The sequence below is a fragment of the Bison bison genome, unplaced genomic scaffold (assembly GCF_000754665.1).
Source record: "Bison bison bison isolate TAMUID 2011002044 unplaced genomic scaffold, Bison_UMD1.0 scf7180017864297, whole genome shotgun sequence".
Taxonomy (NCBI): Eukaryota; Metazoa; Chordata; class Mammalia; order Artiodactyla; family Bovidae; genus Bison; species Bison bison.
In genome coordinates, this window is record NW_011494869.1 from 2,039,317 (window position 1) to 2,061,342 (window position 22,026).

Consider the following 22,026-nt stretch of genomic DNA (forward strand, 5'->3'; position numbering starts at 1 on the left):
CAATCTTGATTCCAGCTTGTGCTTCTTCCAGCCCAGCGTTTCTCATGATGTACTCTGCATAGAAGTTAAATAAGCAGGGTGACAATATACAGCCTTGACCTACTCCTTTTCCTATTTGGAACCAGTCTGTTGTTCCATGTCCAGTTCTAACTGTTGCTTCCTGACCTGCATACAGATTTCTCAAGAGGCAGGTCAGGTGGTCTGGTACTCCCATCTCTTTCAGAATTTTCCACAGTTTATTGTGATCCACACAGTCAAAGGCTTTGGCATAGTCAATAAAGCAGAAATAGATGCCTTTCTGGAACTCTCTTGCTTTTTCCATGATCCAGCGGATGTTGGCAATTTGATCTCTGGCTCCTCTGCCTTTTCTAAAACCAGCTTGAACATCAGGAAGTTCACGGTTCATGTATTGCTGAAGCCTGGCTTGGAGAATTTTGAGCACTACTTTACTAGCGTGTGAGATGAGTGCAATTGTGCAGGAGTTTGCACATTCTTTGGCATTGCCTTTCTTTGGGATTGGAATGAAAACTGACCTTTTCCAGTCCTGTGGCCACTGCTGAGTTTTCCAAATTTGCTGGCCTCTTGAGTGCAGCATTTTCACAGCATCATCTTTCAGGATTTGAAATAGCTCAACTGGAATTCCATCACCTCCACTAGCTTTGTTCGTAGTGAAGCTTTCTAAGGCCGACTGGACTTCACATTCCAGGATGTCTGGCTCTAGGTGAGTGATCACACCATCGTGATTATCTTGGTCATGAAGATCTTTTTTGTACAGTTCTTCTGTGTATTCTTGCCATCTCTTCTTAATATCTTCTGCTTCTGTTAGGTCCATACCATTTCTGTCCTTTATCGAGCCCATCTTTGCATGAAATGTTCCCTTGGTATCTCTAATTTCCTTAAAGAGATCTCTAGTCTTTCCCATTTGTTGTTTTCCTCTATTTCTTTGCATTGCTCGCTGAGGAAGGCTTTCTTATCTCTTCTTGCTATTCTTTGGAACTCTGCATTCAGATGCTTATATTTTTCCTTTTCTCCTTTGCTTTTCACTTCTCTTCTTTTCACAGCTATTTGTAAGGCCTCCCTAGACAGCCATTTTGCTTTTCTGAATTTCTTTTCGTTGGGGATGGTCTTGATCCCTGTCTCCTGTACAATGGCACAAACCTCATTCCATAGTTCATCAGGCACTCTACAGATCTAGGCCCTTAAATCTATTTCTCACTTCCAATGTATAAGGGATTTGATTTAGGTCATTCCTGAATGGTCTAGTGATTTTCCCTACTTCCCACATCCAAGGTAAGAGAAACCCAAGTAAGATGGTAGGTGTTGCAAGAGGGCATCAGCGGGCAGACACACTGAAACCATACTCACAGAAAACTAGTCAATCTAATCACACTAGGACCACAGCCTTGTCTAGCTCAGTGAAACTAAGCCATGCCCGTGGGGCAACGCAAGATGGGCGGGTCATGGTGGAGAGGTCTGACAGAATGTGGTCCATTGGAGAAGGGAATGGCAAACCACTTCAGTATTCTTGCCTTGAGAACCCCATGAACAGTATGAAAAGGCAAAATGATAGGATACTGAAAAAGGAACTCCCCAGGTCAGTAGGTGCCCAATATGCTACTGGAGATCAGTGGAGAAAAAACTCCAGAAAGAATGAAGGGATGGAACCAAAGCAAAAACAATACCCAGCTGTGCATGTGACTGGTGATAGAAGTGAGGTCCAATGCTGTAAAGAGCAATATTGCATAGGAACCTGGAATGTCAGGTCCATGAATCAAGGCAAATTGGAAGTGGTCAAACAAGAGATGGTAAGAGTGAATGTTGACATTCTAGGAATCAGAGAACTCAAATGGACTGGAATGGGTGAATTTAACTCAGATGACCATTATATCTATTACTGCAGGCAGGAATCCCTCAGAAGAAATGGAGTGGCCATCAAGGTCAACAAGAGTCCAAAATGCAGTACTTGGATGCAATCTCAAAAACGACAGAATGATCTCTGTTCGTTTCCAAGGCAAACCATTCACTATCACGGTAATCAAAGTCTATGCCCCAACCAGTAACGCTGATGAAGCTGAAGTTGAACGGTTCTATGAAGACCTACAAGACCTTTTAGAACTAACACCCAAAAAAGGTGTCCTTTTCATTATAGGGGACTGGAATGCAAAAGTAGGAAGTCAAGAAATACCTGGAGTAACAGGCAAATTTGGCCTTGGAACACGGAATGAAGCAGGGCAAAGACTAATAGAGTTTTGCCAAGAAAACGCACTGGTCATAGCAAACACCCTCTTCCAACAACACAAGAGAAGACTCTACACACGGACATCACCAGATGGTCAACACCAAAATCAGATTGATTATGTTCTTTGCAGCCAAAGATGGAGAAGCTCTATATAGTCAACAGAAACAAGACCAGGAGCTGACTGTGGCTCAGATCATGAACTCCTTATTACCAAATTCAGCAGAGACATTACTTTGCCAACAAAGGTCTGTCTAGTCAAGGCTATGGTTTTTCCAGTGGTCAAGAATGGATGTGAGAGTTGGACTGTGAAGAAAGCTGAGCACCAAAGAATTGATGCTTTTGAACTGTGGTGTTGGAGAAGACTCTTGAAAGTCCCTTGGACTGCAAGGAGATCCAACCAGTCCATCGTAAAGGAGATAAGTCCTGGGTGTTCACTGGAAGGACTGATGCTGAGGCCAAAACTCCAATACTTCAGCCACCTCATGCAAAAAGTTGACTCATTTGAAAAGACCCTGATGCTGGGAGGGATTGGGGGCAGGAGGAGAAGGGGATGACAGAGGATGAGATGGATGGATGGCATCACTGACTCATGAGTTTGGGTAAACTCTGGGAGTTGGTGATGGACAGGGAGGCCTGGTGTGCTGTGATTCATGGAGTCACAAAGAGTCGGACACGACTGAGCAACTGAACTGAACTGAACTGATATTCTTTTAACTATTGTAAGAGGAATTTTCTTAATTTCATTTTTGAATTTTTATTGCTGCTCTCCAGAAATAGAATTGATTTTTGTATATGAGCCTATATTGTGTAATTTTTCTGAACTCAATTGCTAGCTCTATAGCTTTTTGGTGGAATCCTTAGAATATTCTACATATAAAATCACATCATCTGCAAAGAGAGTTTTACTTCTTCCTTTTCAATCTGAAAGTCTTTTATTTCTTTTTCTTGCCTAATTGCCTTGGATAGAACTTTCAATACAATGTTAAACAAAAGCAACTTTCAGTTTTATTTTTTCTCTATTGTTTTTCTTTTTTATTTCATTAATTTCCACTCTAATCTTTATTATTTCCTTCCTTGTGCTTGCTTTGGCTTTAGTTAGCTCTTCTTTTTCAAGTTTCATAAGGTAGAAATTTAGGTTATTGATTTGAGATCTTTTTTCTTTTTAAATACAGGCACTCACAGCTATCAATTTCCCTCAAAGCACTACTTTTACCACATCTCATAAGTTTTGGTACTCTGTTCTGCTTTCATTTATCTCAAAGTATTTTGTAATTTTTTTCTTTGACCTATTGGTAATTTAGGAGTGTTTTTTAATTTCCACATATTTGTAAATTCTCTACATTTTCTTCTACTTTTGATTTTTCATTTTATTCCTTTCTAGTTGAGGAACACACTCTGCATGATTCAAATTATTAAAATTTATTGAGAGTTGTTTTATGGCTTCATTCATGGTCTATTCTGGAAAATGCTCCAAGTGTACCTGTTGGGTGGTGAGCTCTGCAGGTGTCTCTTAGGTCTAGTTGGTTTACGGTATTATTCAACTCTTCTATTAAGATATTCTGGAGAGCTGTTCTATCCATTATTGAAAGTAGGGTAGTGACATCTCCATTTATTACTGTTCAATTACCTATTTCTCTCTTCCATTATGTAAGCTGCTGCTTCATGTATTTTTGGGATCTGTTGTTAACTGTGTCCATATTTATTTCCTCATAGTTCTGTGGGCTGGAAGTCCAAGATCAATGTGTTGGCAGGGTTGGTTTCTTATGAGGAACTTTCTCTTTTGCTCACAAATGGGTACCTTCTCCCCGTGTCTTCCCACAGTCTTTTCCTATTTGTGTATCTGTCCTAATGTCCTCTTCTGAGAAGGACATCATTCATATTAGATTAAGGCCCATTCATATGACCTCATTTTTCCTTAATTACTTCTTTAAAAGTCTTATCTCCAAGTGCAGTCACATTGTAAAGTACTGGGTGTTAGGACTTCAACATATGAATTTTGAGAGAATGTAATGCACCCTATAACAGAGATAGTTAGGTGAAAAATTGAGAAGAAATGGTAATCACCTTCAAGTCAATCTTAAGATTCTACATTTTCAGTAGGTATCTTAAAATCAATAAGTTTTCCTAGGATCATTCAGGCCTCAGAAATGTGCTTGTCTCTTTTCTATGTCATCTCTAGACCCCAAGGGAGAGACCTCAGCTGTAGATGGAGTGAGGTCCTGCTAGGCTTCTGCTGCTGCTAAGTCGCTTCAGTCATGTCTGACTCTGTGCGACCCCACAGTTGGCAGCCCACCAGGCTCCCCTGTCCCTTGGATTCTCCAGGCAAGAACACTGAAGTCAGTTGCCATTTCCTTCTCCAATGCATGAAAGTGAAAAGTGAAAGTGAAGTCACTCCGACTCTTAGCGACCCCATGGACTTCAGCCTACCAGGCTCCTCTGTCCATGGGATTTTCCAGCCAAGAGTACTGGAGTGGGTTGCCATTGCCTTCTCACTGCTAGGCTACTGAACCAAAATAAGAGAGACTATCAACTAATTAACAACCTGTTGCTGTGGGAATCCAAATCGAATCTGCAATCTATTCTGAAGACATGAACTTCTAAAGCACCAGGAACCAAAGTTATAGGTCTGCCAATGGGCTGGTCACAGAAAACTCCTTAAAACCTGAAGACAAACAGAGCAGCCAGGGAAGGGATCAAAAGATGTCTAGCACAAAAGTTGCAAGTGTCTCGCACTGACTGACTGACACTATAAGTAGATTTTATAATTTCTGGCGGCATTAGACGTAAGACCATTTAAATAATTTCCTTAAAATAAAAACAAAAGATGGGGACAAAAACAAAAGATGAAAGTTTGGAGAAACTATTAATAGGGTAACAGCCAAAGCTTAGTCATAGAAGATGATTTTATCCTAAACATACTAAAACAGAGAAAGTAAGCAGAAACTAATTTAAGTCTTTATTTTATAAGGTTATAATTTAAAGAAAAACTAGATCCCAAAAGAGCAACTGCATCCATGTTACAAGAAGTCATACATGTCTACTAGAGAAACACTGGTAGAAATTTAAAACTCCCTTATATATTGACGTATTCATATCAACAAAGACAGATATGGATATTCAAGACATGATCTAGTTCTGGTTTTTAAAATAATTTTATGAGAGGATTTTATTTTTCCATTTTATGTTTGTGCCTGTATTTTAAAAAGTAATCAGTAGGGAGTCGTATTGTTATTTTCAGATAGGTATCAATAGTGTTATTAACAAAAAATAAACATTCTGTCAACCTAGTAATTCTCCATTAATGGGTGAAGTGATCTAGTTTCGAAGTTTAAGAAAGCAGTAGGTAAAAACTTCAGTTTCCATATTACTTGTAGAAGCAACTTACCTAATGGTCAATTTCACAGGCTCAGGTGACCCATTCACACTGACCAGGAACTCTTCTTCAAAGTGCCCTAGGATGGCAGAACTGAAGGAGATCTGGACAGCCTGGACTCCGCTTGGTTCGATGATGCCTTCTTTGGGACTGAAAACAAAGCAGGCCCCCAGAGGTGAAACTGGAGGGATCACATTGAAGAGGGCATCAATGCTGCCTTTGTTGGATAGCACTGCCTGTATCAAAAAGACAGGAATGAAAAAAGTAGGCAACGGGACTCCGATTTATTTTCATATAAGCACCAACACAGAGACAGCTGCAGGAAGACAGCTCCAAAGAAAAACTTCAGGGGAAAAATGAACAGTGTTCTGTTTAAAGACAGGAGTCCCAAGCCAGAAAATAATTTTGTGTTTTTATCTCTTTAAAATGGAGTTAGTCATATGTATTATACTTATGCTATAAAGACTGATCATAATCACATCTACTGAAGAAGAACCTTCAAATACCTTTTATTCTATCCATGAAATTATCAAGGGAAGGTAGGTCTTTCTCTTATACACATGAGAAGGCTGGGATTAAGTGACATGCTGAAAAGTAAAAATCAAGTCAGAATAGAGGAGCAAGAGCTATCTAAGCCTATCTTTATAATGTAGCTTGAATAATGTAGATGAGGTATAATTGTGGATTCCAGATTGCAAAGGTTCTCTTTGTTGCACCATTAGATTTCATTCTATTGTGATATTTTCATCTCAAACTCTAACGGAGGGATAACTGTTTGGGGATGCTTATGCAAGCTACTGTTTTACTACAGAGGAGTTTTATTCCTTTATATCAGTTTCTGGAACCAATTTGCCCATATTTGATTGCACACTAGGTGTGTGTGTAAAAGCTCATGCTTGGCATTTAGAGGCCTCTACGCTGGCTGTGTCCACTGCTCCTGCTGCCACTTGCCACAGGTGCTGCCGTGAGCCTGTAGTATTGCCACACGGTTCTATTCCTGGACTTCTAGAACACAGTCTCCATTCCTTGCCAGTGTTTACACCTGAGCAAGTGAACAGCCATTCTCTCTATGTAGAAAGTGCCCTCAACCTACACTCAAACACTGGAGGAAAAAAAAAGAGGAGATAATGAAGAAAGATTCAAACAGGTATGTGAGGCATGTCAGGAACGAAGCAAGCCAAGAGAGAATTTCCAAAAGAGGTTGAATGTGGACAGAGGTCAAGGAGAATAAGCTTTGAGAAAATGCTACAGATATTTTACTTTTAATTAGGCCATCCCTGCCCTCAAAGAAGAAAGTAATTCCAAAAGAGCGTGATTGTGGAATCCAGAGTACAAATGTTTAGGGAGTGCGCAGGTGCAGAGGAAATAGTGGTTGACTGTTCCAGATTGCTGTTTTGACATCAGTGGTAAAAAGAGAAAATGGGGATGGCAAAGCTATAGGAAGGTATGGTAGAGGAGCTCTAGTCTATTTATATTATTGAATGAGATAATGCACTCAAGGCCCAGACTAGATGTTTGATGTTGTAATAAGAAAAGGGGACTAGGTAACCAAGGTAATAGGACTTAGGTGGGTGTAGGGGGTCCACTAGATTAGGCGGCCTCCTGAGGAGCAAAGAAGAAGGAATCAAGAGCATAAGTAGGATAGAGACAGGGGCTCTTGCAAAGGAAGAAACTGCTCCTGCCAAGAGAAGATGGATGATTCACCAAAAGATACCTGTTACTTGATGTTACTCATCTTTTTACATTTATTTCCCATTTCCCTTGTTCTAAGTTCCTTGGTCATAGGAACCACGTTTTATTCTTTACTCCTTTGAAAAAGACCATGTAGAAAAGTGATTATGATCATGGTCTCAGAAGTCAAATGTCTGGGTTCAAATCCTAGCTTTTCCACTGACTTTACAAGCTGTGTGACCGTGCAGAACTGCTTGGCTCCTCTGTGCCTATTTTCCTATCTGTAAAATATAAGTACTACTAACTTCTCAGATTGCTATGAAAATGAAATTTATTAAATTACTTTTAGACTAGTGAGTGGCCATGAGTGTTCACAAAGGACAGTGATTGATATTTATATACCCAGTGTTGAGCCGAATGGGTTTAATATTTATCTGTGCTTCAAAACTAATACAATTTGTAAAGTTTAAAAATAAAATAAAATAAAAAAAAAAAGATGCAACTGATATGTACTAGTGGTAACTTGAAGGCAACTCAAAGGTACTGGTGGTAACTTGAAGGACCTTTGTTCTCCTCTCTGAGCTGGTGCAAGGACTGCCTTTTCTGTTGTCTTACTCAGATTTTCTATAAGGGGGCAACTCTATTTTCAAGAATATGCGTTTCATTCTTCTCCCCCCTGACAAACCAGAAACTCCTTATATATACGGAATCCAGGAACTTGTTTGGTAGCACAAATCTGATATCTTCTGATTACTAGTAATGCTCTTACCCTGTAGTCCAACTCCTTGGAGAGGGGGAAATTTGTAGAAGAACTTCACCTCTCATTTGTTTTTCTTCTAATTACACTGGGGAACAGTGTATACGCTTGGGGATTATTCTTTATGTATCTGCTAAGCTCAGCAATGACTAAGAGCAATAGCTAGTTATTCAAATCTGTCTCAAGTAGGTAATGTAATAAATTGAAACAGAGATGCAATGAGGCATCAGCATTAAATACGCAGCGTGTGCAAAATATTCCTATAAGAAGCACCTTACCATGTCCTTCTCTGGCACTGCACAGCTCTCAAAACTGTCCAGTTTAATGCTACACTTCATTTAACACTTATTTAGCTGGCTGTGGTTTGTTACTGTTCAAATGTGGGAGGGTGGGAAGTGACGGGCTCAAGTACACTTCTCTTAAGATTTGTAAGAAATTATTATTATATTCAGGCAAACCCTATTCATTTTGCATCAGAACTAAATGTTCTTTTCTGCTGCAGCATCTATAAGACACAGTCTGTAAGGTATAAGTGAAATTTATTCTGGATAAACTACAGGCAGAATATCAATTCAATAAGAATTCATACCTGTTTCCCTTTAAGTGACTATTTTCAGAATGCAATACAGCACAATGCAACATGGTGGGTGTGCCACTTTTCATTTTATGACAGTCACGCAACTGATCACTTCATTTAACATGTGCTCTTAGGTATATTCCACGTCAACATGACATTAACATCTCTATTTACCTTTCAAATCATCCCATTTGGGCTATCCTTAACTCTGATGAATGTGATGACAAATGACATAGCAGGAAGGTCTCAACATCAGCTGGGCACTTACCTTCCATGCCAGGTTAGGCTGGGCTGAGAGGTGAGTTGCCTGTAGACTGGATTTGCCCACAATGAGATGCCAAGAGATGGACAAGCCAGCAAAGGGCCTTATCTTCCCCCAGGATGTAGGGCCCTAGTCACTCACTGCTCACTAACATTTCCAAGCTATGTGACCTTGCCAAGTTACTTAACAAATGTGGCAGAGTCAAGTTGGCTGCTCACTGGACCTATATCCTCTTCTTCCTGTGCCTACAGCTAGACTACATTTCCCAGTCACCCTTGCAGTCACAGACCCTAATAGAATGTGAACAAAAGTGATACGTGCCACCGCTGGTGCTGCCTCCTATAAAAACCTCGTGTGCGCATCCCTCCATGCTCTTTCTTCTACTGTCAGTGTGATACACGTGAGACCACAGTCTTGCAAGTCACATGTGAGGGGTAAGGGGGCGCAGAGCCATGAGACAGAAGGAGGCTGAGTTCCTGATCCTCCGCAGGAGGAGAGCCCTCTGCTGATGAACAAGTTTGTCTGGGACTTTATGTTAGGAACAAAATAGATATGTTATTGTATTTGTTTGTTGTAGTATGTAGCATTACCGTATCTACCTTCCTCAGCTATAAAATGGGAACAGTCATTGTATCTACTTCATATGGGTTTTGTGAGACCAAGAGAACTAATACATTCTAGAGAACTAATACATTCAAGAGAACTAATACTCACCTGAAGGGTGAGAATACTGAATTAACTGCTATGTGCCTCATATTTCTCATTTATAAAACAGTACATAAAAATTAGAAACGACACACGCATATGTAGCCATCACACATAATTAAGCATGGAACCTGATGCCTGTTTGTCTCTCACTAAGTGAAGGCTTTTGTTTTTACATCCATACAAATATAAACACAATTTAGGAATCTTTCTACAATAACCTTTCTAGGTTATAGTTTTATATAGTGTAAACAAATGTCCTAGACACGAATTTAATGATGAAGTGACACTGCAGTAATTTTGATCCTCATGAACCCATGGGAACACCATGTAAAAAAATCATTTTCTATTTAATTGGAAAGACAAAACAGGGAGATTGCTTCCAGGAATCAGGATGATTGGTTTTTAAATCAGAGAAAATTAAATTAAAATTTTAAATTAGAGAAAACCCTGAAGTGTGAAAATAGCTATCCTCATTAGGGCATTCTGGAAAATGTAAAAGGTCCTCCATTCTCTGATCTGTAGGATTTATGTTGTCAAAGAACAAGAATTAAACAGATAGGGAGATGTATAATATTTATGGTGTCCCCCTTTGCCATTCATAAAATGATGCTGATAAAATCAATAAAATTATGAATTTGATGCCTTTTGTAAAGTTAGAAGGGCTGAAAAGGATGGAAAAAGTTGCTTCCTTCAGTAAGACTGGGATGGATGAAGAGGAGTTTGATCATTTGGGGTCCAAATAGGTGTAACAGTAAAAATATGATGGCAAAAATTTCCTATCAATAAAAACACATAAAATCAAACAAAAACAGCACATACTTTTGAGTCTCAGTGAACAATCCTAATGTTTACCTCATAGCAATGTACAGATCCAACAAAAACTTTTCCAATATCCAGCAACTCAAAGTTGAAATGAATCTTTGGTCCCATTCCTTCCCCTTTGATTCGGAGGGGCAGACGGATCTCTCGACCTGTAAAAACAATTTAGATTTTATTACCTAAGTGATGCTCTATTACCCTAGATCACCCACAACTTCTTATTAACAAAAACAGTCAAGATTATTGCAACAGCTCCCTGCAATGGACTGAGGGAACATAATTTAACCAATGCTAAATAATTCGCTTATCTTTGAGAAACAAAAATACTATTATTTTCTTAACTTTAGAGGACAGCTTATATTGAAAGTGAGACTGATCTTTTAGCGGAAATTTTTTTTTTTAATTCAACCCCATATTTTAACTGTATCCTTAAATTTCTTATAAAGGAAAATAGTATCTCTAAATCAAAGACAAATGGCCTCTAAAATATGACCATAAGATGAGAGTTGACATGGGGCTCCAAGAGACTTGTTCACACTGATCTTTCCTAGATTTAGAAGGAGCCAGGGCATTAACAGATCTGAGTCCAGGAGTCTAATCTGACCCTCACTTTGCAGCTTCTTTCATGTAGAAGAAATGGAATCCAGACTTTATTTTCTTGAGCTCCAAAATCACTGCAGATGGTGGTTGCAGCCATGAAATTAAAAGACACTTACTCCTTGGAAGGAAAGTTATGACCAACCCAGACAGCATATTAAAAAGCAGAGATATTACTTTGCCTACAAAGGTCCGTCTAGTCAAAGCTATGGTTATTCCAGTAGTCATGTATGGATGTGAGAGTTAGACCATAAAAGGCTGAGTGCTGAAGAATTGATGCTTTTGTACTGCAGTGTTGGAGAAGACTGTTGAGAGCCCCTTGGACTGCAAGGAGATCAAATCAGTTAATCCTAAAGGAGATCAGTCCTGAATATTCATTGGCAGGACTAATGCTGAAGCTGAAACTCCAATACTTTGTCCACCTGATGCGAAGAACTGACTCATTTGAAAAGACCCTGATGCTGAGAAAGATTGAAGGTGGGAGGAGAAGGGGACGACAGAGAATGAGATAGTTGGATGGCATCACTGACTTGATGGACATGAGTTTGAGGAAGCTCCAGGAGTTGGTGATGGACAGGGAAGCCTGGCGTGCTGCAGTTCATGGGGTCGCAAAGAGTTGGACATGACTGACCGACTGAACTGAACTGACTGAATACATCTGGAACATTTTTACATATCATCACCTAAAGACGTACTAAATACTTTTAACCAGTCCCTTCTGTGGATATTTAAGCTGTTTCCAACTTCTCATTACAACATATAGTGTAACTAATGTCATTGAATACATTTATGATCAGTTTCCTATATTTTCTTTAAGCACTTTGAAGACATCATGCTATTCTTTCTTGTCTTCTACCATTTCTGTTGAGAATTCAGTTGATTGTCTTATTGCTCATTTGAGATAATATGTCTTTTCTCTGACCACTTTTCCTTTGTTTTTCTGCAGTTTTACCGTAACATTCTCATGGTTAGGATTTATCCTTTGTGAGATTTACTGCATTTCTTGAATCTATGGATGAATATCTTTCAACAATTTGGAAAAATTTTAAGTCATTAACTCTTCAAATAATGATTATGCTCCATTTTCCCATTTCTTTACACACACATACACACAAGCTTTTTGCCCCATTCCCCTCAGTTCTTATGCTCTTTCCTGCATTTTGTCCTTACATGCTGTAGTGTACTCATTATTTTATCTAATTTCCAGTTTACAAAATCTACCTCTGGCTATACCTAACAGGCTATTAAATTCATCTACTGAGTTCTTAATTTGTCATCATAGCTTTTCAGTGCAAGACTTTCTATTGGATTTTTTGTAGTTCCCAGGCCTCTGCTCAATGTTCTCAGTGAGAACATTTTTAAAAATCTGTGTCTGAAAAATTCTATTACTTGGCTCTCTATGGGTTTGTTCTCATTGTTAACCTTAATATTCCATCAGTTTGTGTTACCTCCTTATATACTTGGTTATTTTTGATGGAGGGCTGGCTGGTCAGTGTACATAAGAAACTGTAGATATAATTCAAAACCCTAATAAGATGTTATCTTCCTCCAGGAACTGGGTGGTAACTAGGGGATATTAGTGATCCCAGATAACCGAATCTAACCACTGGCAACAAGAGTCTGTGACAGAATTAAGCCCTGCACCAAATCACTGAAGTGACTATTTTCTCAGTTCTACCAAGAAGGGTATGTAGAGAGGACCATCCTACATACAGAAGAGAAGTTAAATTTCTCATATATAAAAGATACCTTAGAACATTCAGTTCAGTTCAGTTGCTCAGTCGTGTCCAACTCTTTGTGACCCCATGAACCACAGCACGCCAGGCCTCCCTGTCCATCACCAAGTTCCGGAGTCTACCCAAACCCATGTCCATTGTGTCGGTGATGCCATCCAACCATCTCATCATCTGTCATCCCCTTCTCCTCCTGCCCTCAATCTTTCCCAGCATCAGGGTCTTTTCAAATGAGTCAGCTCTCCGCATCAGGTGGCCAAAGTATTGGAGTTTCAGCTTCAACATCAGTCCCTCCAATGAATACCCAGGACTGATCTCCTTTAGGGTGGACTGGTTGGATTAGGGATTAATTATCTCTTGGAACCTTGGTGGAGAAGCATCTTAATCAAATCTACACCTGAAAAATGATCCAAAGCTGAGCTCTAGTTCTTTTAAGGACTTATTTCTAGTCCCCACTTTACCGACTCCCACCTTTACGCATGGGCGATTTCCAAGGTTCATAAACATCCCATGAACTCCTATGTTTTCTTTCCTAACTCCATTTAATTTTTTAGTCTGTGCAGTATCTGCCCAAAAGTCAGTGTCACTGAGAATAAAGAGACCCCTCCAGATCTGATTGTTTTGGTTTCTTTCTTCTCATGGCTCTTGGCCTGCGAATCCTTCAGTGTCTTGGCAGCTCTCTTTTGATTTCTAAACAAGTTAAAAAAATATTTTTTCTAGTTCTTTTATTCTTTTAGTTGCTCTGAGATTGTGTGCATGTGAGAGAGAGACTGAGGAAGTTAATCTAAATTACCCAGCTCACCACAATTGGAAGTTTAATGCCAGAACAAAAGGATGCACATTTGATAGTTTGACAGTTATGGCTGTATTATCTTCCAGAATGGTTGCATTACTTTACACATAAACATCAATAGTATTAACAGTGTTGAATAGTTTCTGTCTCTCCATGTTCTCCCTCAAAAATCAATGCTCTAAATATTTGATAATTTAATAGGTTTTCCTTATACCACTATAATTTCAAGCCATTTAAGGAAAAATTATGTATTTGCTCTGCGTGTAACATTTTAAAAATCTGAAATAATTTTGATGCTACATTAGATGTAATTTTCAGTATTACAGCAAATACGTTTTGAACAACCAAGTGATATTACTGGTTATTAATTAACTAAATATCATCATTATAACCCCTTGTGATATTTTATGTCTCATTGTCTTCTATTGCTATTTAGGTTCTGTGTCTTTAGTACCTTCTCTCCATGACTATCCTTTTAAAAACAAGGATATTTGTCTCTGAGCTTCCCAGGTGGCACAGTGGTAAAGAATCCAGCTGCCATTGCAGGAGCCATAGGAGACACGGGTTCCGTCCCTGGGTCAGGAAGATCCCCTAGAGAAGGAAATGGAACCCACCCCAGTATTATTGCCTGGGAAATGCCATGGACAGAAGAGCCTGGAGGGCTACAGTCCATGGGGTCGCAAGGAGTCAGACACAACTGAGCATACACACATGCCCACACACATTCGTCTCTGTCCCCTCTAGTGCTTGGCAACACAGTGGTCATTAGGCAAGGACTGCTTTGATTACAAGAAACAAGAGCACTCTTAGTAACATTTGGGACAGTTGATTTATTCAAAGGGTTCCCCCAATCCATGTGATCCCTGGAAGTACAGATCAGGTGCCAGCTTGACAACACTCAAGAACATCAGTAAAACTTTCAGAGAGCCCAAACCTTATTACCCCACTTCAGTATTTTAGACTTTTAATCTTCAAACCTGTTGTGCAGGCAGTGATTCAGACTCCCTGGTCAAGAGAAAAGTATTTTGACAGAGATCCAACTTTCAGAATGGCAAAGAAAGGGAACTTCAAATGTATTGTGGAATAAACTGCAAGCCTATTCATTATTGTCAGGCTTAAAGCTTTCCCAATCTGTTACCTTGACTGCCTTCCTTTAAAAAAAAAAAAAAAAGAGGAGAGGTGTTATAAGAGAGCAGTGAGCCAATGTTTCTTTGGGAATTATTAATTACTTCAAAGGTGACTGTCTTATTTGTAGCTAGCCATTTCCCTAACCCAGAGCAGAACAGGAGTAAAGTAATACCCAGTCTTGCATTTGCAAGAGATAATTTAAATTTTAGTGTTACATTACAAATGCTACATTTCCACAAGATTTTCGAAGCAGGGATTTTTCTTGTTTTGGCAAAAGGCAGCAAGGTGGACAAGCCTGCAGGAACTAGAAAGCTCTAAGGACAGATTCCTTAACAGAAGATCAAAATATTACAATATTTTTAAAATAGGGAAGCTTCTCATTTATGATTATAGTGTCCTGGTTTCACAGGTAAGAAGCAGGGAGATGTGCTATAAAATCTCTTTCCTGGCCCTAAAATCTGTGAATGTACTAGACTACATTGTATCAAACACCAGAAAATGTAACCATGGGCTTTCAAAAACCTGCCATCTAAGATATACTAGATGTTCAATATGATACTTGAGCTCCATTCTTATGCAATGAGACAAGAAAAAGGGGGGAAATGTATAAACAGAAAGAACAAATCATCATTACTAACATTTTAGGGTGATCTTACCTGAAAAATCCTAAAGAATCTATAAACATTTTTTAAAATTAATAAGACACAGTAAGATTAATGGTTACCAAATTAATATACAAAAATCAACTGCATTTCTACAGAGGGCAACAGTCAAAAATTAACTTTCAAGATATTGTTTAAAATAGCAACAAAAATATAAAGTACCTAGGAATAAATCTAATAAAATATACTTAAGACCTTCAAGGAACAAATTGTTAAAACTTTACTGAAAGATATTAAGAAAGATCTAAATAAATGGAGAACTAGGTTATGTTTTGAAGAGAAGACTCAATGTTATAAAATTGTCAAGTTTTCTCCAACTGATCTAAGTCTATAATTTTAATGTGCTACTAAACAAAATGCCAGTAGGTATAATTTGATGGTTCTTTATAAAATTTAAGTGTAAAAATTAAAGGGCCAATATTAACCAAGACATTTCTAAAGAAACACAAAGTGAGGGGACATTTTAGTATATGAGGACTTGCCCTTTCATATACTAAAATCTATTATAAATACATTGTAATTAACTGTGGTATTGGGCAAAAAGTGCAAAATAACTGAGGAGACAGAATACAAAACTCAGAATAAATGCACACATATATGTAAATTTGACTTATGACACAGCAGGTGCTAGAATCAGTAGGAAAGATGGACTACACAGTATAAAGAGCTAAAACAACTGGGCAGCAACATAGGATCTGTGGTAGCCAAATAATGGCCCCGAAGATAACCACGTCCTAATTCCTGGAACCTATAAATATTACCTCATACCACAAAAGGGTGAATACTATCGTACATGACAAAAGATGTGATTAGGAATTTTGAGATGGGGATATTATCCTGGATTATCTTGACTGTGTATATGCTCAGTCACTTAGGCATGTCCAACTCTTTGCGACCCCATGGACTGTAACCCACGAGGGTCAGTCCATGAAATTTGAAAGATAAGAAATACTGGTTGCCATTCCTCCTTCAGAGAATCTTCCCAACCCAGGGATCAAACTTGCATCTACTGTGCATCCTGCATTGGCAGGTGGATTCTTTACCACTGAGCCACCTAGGAAGTGTGTATCCTGATTATCACAGCTTAGCCTTTCAATTTTATTCTTCTATCCCAAAGTTGTTTTGGTACAATTCTAAATTCTTTGCATTTCCATATGAATTTGAGAATAAGTTTGTCAATTTCTATCAAAAAAAAAAAAAAAGCAACTTGGATCTTAATTTGCATTGTATTGAATCTATAAATGAATTTTGGAGAAAAATGACATATTAATATTTAATTTACCTATATTAACAAGGTACAGTTCTTCATTCAGTTTTGTCTTTAATTTCTCTCAGCAATGTTTTATAGTTTTCCACATCTTTTGTCAAGTTTATCTTTAAGTAATTTGTATTTATTAATGCTTTTGTAAGTAATATTGCCTTTTTAAAAATTCAATTTCCCATTGTTCTCTGTCTAGAAACACAATTGATTTCTCTCTATATAAATCATTCCCTGCAACTTTGCTACACACTTACTTTTTAGTCCACAATAAAACAGATGCTCTCTAGCACCATCTCCAGATTTCGATGCAATAAACATAGATGAAACCCAAGAACCCACATTTTTAATGAGCAGCCAGAGTGACTCAATGCAGATTCTCTAAGAACACTACCTCAAGAAATGTATAAACACTGTTAACTACATTAACTTCTGACAACAGGGCAGAGTAAGCTGACTCAGCACATCCTTTCACTTTAAATACAAAAAGAACTTATTAAAAGTGTGACAGACATGTAGCTTTAATACTTATCCAAGTCTTAAAAAAAACAAAGAAGAATTTATCAGGTGCGAGAAATAAAAAATTCATGTGCTAAGCAGGAGACCTGGGTTTGATCCCTGGGTTAGGAAGATCCCCTGGAAAAGGAAATGGTAACCCACTCCAGTATTCTTGCCTGGGAAATCCCACAGACAGAGGAGCCTGGCAGGCTAGTTTATGGGGTCATCAAAGAGTTGGACATGACTTAGTGATCAATTTTCATTTTCACTTTCAGAAATTAAAAAAAGAACTCAGAGATTTGTAAAGTATATACAATCTTATGATGTAATGGCTTCAGTTTAAGTACCCTCACAGAAACAGGGCATATGGCTATGCTCCTATCTGGGAATGAGGAACTAAACTTAGATCCTTGCATAAGTCCAGGACCTTGGAAAGGATGCCTCTTTCCAAAAAGGCAACTAGAAAAATTCTACCTATAGGGCTAGGGAGGCAGTGATGAAGCCTGTCCTCTACCCTGCAGTCTAAATAAGGGAAAGACACCCCTGCTAGAACTCAAAGTCCCATGTATAGGTACAGGATCCAAATCTACACTTTATTATAGATGAAAGGACTGATGCTGAAGCTGAAATTCTAATACTTCGGCCACCAGATGCGAAGAACTGACTCATTTGAAAAGACCCTGATGCTGGGAAAGATTGAAGGTGGGAGGAGAAGGGGACGACAGAGGATGAGATGATTGGATGGCATCACCAACTCGATGGACATGAGTTTGAATAACCCCGGGAGTTGGTGATGGACAGGGAAGCCTGGCGTGCTGCAGTCCATGGGGTCACAAAGAGTTGGACATGACTGACCAACTGAACTGAACTGATAGGTGAAAGATTGAGTGCAGAAGGAGAAGAGGGCATCAGAGGATGAGATGGCTGGATGGCATCACCAATGCAATGGACATGGACTTGGGCAAACTTCGGGAGACGGAGAGGGACAGGGAGGCCTGGTGTGCCATGGGGTTGCAGAGTTGGACACAACTGGGCAACCAAACAGCAACATAAATGAAAGAATTAGAAGCTGAGAAAATAAAAGTTGCAAGGTCTTGAAGAAATAAAAAATTGTTTTGAAGGACCATTCATGATCTAGTACTTATGCTGTGCTAAGTTTGTTTAGGTTGCTATAATAAAATACTGTGAGGGTTAAACAATAAACATTTATTTCTCACAGTTTTGGAGGCTGGTAAGTCCAAGATCAAGGTACTGGCAGATTTAGCGTATGGTGAGAGCTTGCTTCCTGGTTCACAGATACTATCTTCTCACTCACATGGAAGAAGGGACAAGGGAGCTTTCTGGGGTCTCTTTTATAAACAGCACTAACCACATTCATGAAGAGTCTGCCCTCATGTCCTAATCACATCCAAAGGTACTACCCTCCAGTTACCATCACATTGAGTACTATATTTCAAAATATGAATTTGGGAGTGAAGGGGTAGGGACACAAACATTCATTCCACAGCACATGCTAAACATGAGCTAACAACACCTATGTTTCAAGTCATCTGAAGAATCAATTCAATATGGGGAAAAGCAGTGGTTACCACAAACATGTAAATTAGTATTCCAAAAGTTTGAGATAATAGAAAAGTCTAACATGCAGCATTCTCAAAATCTTTAAAGATGTAGATGAAGAAATAGAAACCACGTGAAGCAGATAAATCAAAGTATTAAAACCAAATAGAACTTCTAAAACTGAAAAGCCAAACTGATGAAATAAAAACTAAATAAATGGAGTAGAAATAGCTGAAGAGTCAACTGGAAGAAAAATCTTAGAGAAAACCCAGAATGTATTACACAAGGAAAAAATGTAAAGGAGGGACTTCCCTGATGATCCATTGGTTAAAAACTCTGTGCTTTCATTGCAGGGGGCAAAAAGAAAAAAAATATAAAGGAGAAGTGAAAAGATTTTTTTAATTCCATGGGAAAGACATATATACAAAAGAATTTCCAGAAGGAGAAAACTGAGATAATGAGATGAAAACACTGAAGAGATAACTGCTGAGAATTTTCCAGAATTGATGAAAGGTACTTATATTAAAGAAGCATACCAAATTTGAAGTAGGATAAATAAAGGTTAACCCATTTAGGTGAAATTGTAGAACACCAAAGCATAAAGTAATTCTTAATATTAATCTAATAAAAAAAGACAGATAACCGAAAGAAATGACAATTGGACTGCAGGAGATTTCCCATCTTAACAACTGAGTCCACTGTTCACGCCACAGGGAATCAAGCAGCCACATGGAGAGGCCACAACAGGGCTTGCAGCAAACAGAACCTGGTGAGGGCCCTGCCAACAGCTAGGATCAAGTGCCAGATATGGATGAGCTAAAAAATGCTATCAGCCTCTACTTTTAAGCTTGCCGAGTTGTCCTCATGTGCAGCAAATAGTGCTGCCCTTGTTGAATCCCAAATCACAGATCTATGAGCAAAATAAGTGATTGCTAGTTGTTTTAAACCACTAAATTGAGGGTAGTCTGTTATGCATCAAAAGATAAAAAGAGCAAAGTGACTTAAGCAAATGACGGTTTTTATTTTGCTCACGTAGGACACTGGGACATATGGATTTGGGGGAGGATAGGATTTTAGGGGATTGGGACATGCTGCTATTACTGATGCTGATTAATAAGGATGAAAATAAAAATAAACATTGATTTGATGGTTACCTTCTCTTCATGTGTATGAACCATACAATTGTATTTACTATAGGTTTTAAATAAGCTTCAATGTATAGTGTAGCTAGTCCTCCCACATTATTCCTGTAGAATTTTCTAGGCAATGAGGAATTTATTTCTTCCCTAAAGGAGTTTTAGAATGAACCTAATTAAAACAAAATAAAACACCTTACTGATATTATCACTGGGATCACATTGCATTTACAGGGAGAACTGATTTATTTATAATGTTGATTTTCCTGACCAAAATCATGAGCATTTCTATTTGTTCAAGCTTTCTTAAATTTGGGTAAGTATAAAAGATGATACTGGTATATTATTCTCTGTATTTTTCTTTATGCTTGAAATATTCGATAGCTGAGAATGTAATTTAAAGTAGCTGATTAAGAAAATAATTTCGCATTCATAGGAATAACGCACCTTATATTATCATCAGGGTGCAATCCGATGAGTTTTGAGAAAGCCAACTCACAACTATATAGCCTATCACTCACATGAAAGCCAAAGTGAGAGTGTTAGCCACTCAGTCATGTCCGACTCTTTCACGCCCCCCTGCACTATAGCCCGCCAGCTCCTCTGTCCGTGGGATTTTCCAGGAAAGAAAACTGGAGTGAGTTGCCATTTCCTTCTCCAGGGGATCTTCCTGTCACAGGGTTCGAACCCATGTTTCCTGCATTGGCGGGAGGATTCTTTATCACTGAGCCACCAAAACTCTGAAAACCCCCAAACGTTAATGACTTCAGTAATTTAACTTTCTCTTTCCTAAACCTCCATTCTTTAGTTTAATTAGGATAAACCTCAAAAGTCCCAAGTTGTGCTAAAAACTCAGATGTTTCTCTTGGATGCACGGAGTGAAAACGGACAATGAGGTTTCACCTTAATTGGGCCTTTCAAGGAAGTGGGTACATCTGGAGTCACTTCCACCATGCTGCTTTTCGGAATTGGACTCTGAAGCACCCATTAACCATGTTCTCTAGCAATATATTTCACAGTTTAAATCAGGAAGTGTTACTTCCTTTGAAGTTCTCATATGGTGTATTCAAACCAAATACGTGTGGTTTCCCTTCGAGGTTTTTTTTTTTTTTTTTAAGGGTAATCTTTGGCCACCTCATGCGAAGAGTTGACTCATTGGAAATGACTCTGATGCTGGGAGGGATTGGGGGCAGGAGGAGAAGGGGACGACAGAGGATGAGATGGCTTGATGGCATCACCGACTCGATGGACGCGAGTCTGAGTGAACTCCGGAAGATGGTGATGGACAGGGAGGGCTGGCGTGCTGCGATTCACGGGGTCACAAAGAGTCGGACATGACTGAGCGACTGAACTGAACTGAATCTTTAAATCAGGTATTTTCACATTCCACAGGAAAGTCAAGATGGATGAAAGATCAGCTTTGACACCTAGATCAAACCACCAGCAAGTTTTTATAAATATCTAATATACAGGTTTAACCACTTCTAAGAAAATCTGAAAATTTTAAATGAAAAAAATTCAGTATCAGATTAACTGAAAAGGTTTTAATGATGTTATATTTGCCATATTCAGGTCTAAGCTGGTCATTCCCCACTTAGAGCCCTTCAGGGATTCCCTGCTCCCTGAGGATGAAGTCTGAGCTTCTTAGTCGGCCAGTCAAGGGCAGGCCTCTGAGCACTGGTTCCCACCTACTATACACCAGCCTACAGCTTCATTTCCTGCCCTCGCCTGTCCCCTCCCAATCTCGGTTTCTGTCTGATTCACACCGTAAGAACTTACAATTCTTTGTCATTTCATGCTCATCATATTTTTACATAGTGTTTCCCTGTTTTCACAAGTGTTTCCCTTCCTGTCATGCCGAGGCCCTCCTTTTTTTCCACTTGACTAACAAATATTTCAAGGGTCAGTTTCTCTGGGACCTTCCATGCAAACTCCAAGACAGAGCTATTCTTTTCAATAATTTTCATTCATTGACTCTATGGCATTATATAACTGTTAATTTCTGCGTCGGTTCCCCCCACTCCATTCTATCTTTCTGAGGGCAGAAGCTATGCTTTTGTGCATCTTTGTACTCATGGTGCCCAGTTATAGAAGCTTTCAAATGAAGAAAAAGTTGCAGTTGGAGATGGGGGTTAAATTTCACGCATTCCAAGAGGTCTCCCTCAAGACCAGTGACATTGGCCTTCCCTGCCACTTCCTGTCTCTGAACATATATTCACATAATGGAATACTTCACAACAATGAAGATGAAACGC

General features: G+C 38.9%; 1 protein-coding gene across 1 annotated transcript in view; it reads right to left on the minus strand.

The window, feature by feature from the left end:
- Positions 1-22,026, minus strand: part of HYDIN (HYDIN, axonemal central pair apparatus protein) — a 474,307-nt gene that overhangs the window by 207,674 nt on the left and 244,607 nt on the right. The window contains 2 exon segments of the mRNA XM_010850902.1: positions 5,625-5,848; positions 10,440-10,558. Of these exon segments, the coding sequence (XP_010849204.1) occupies positions 5,625-5,848; positions 10,440-10,558 (343 nt within the window).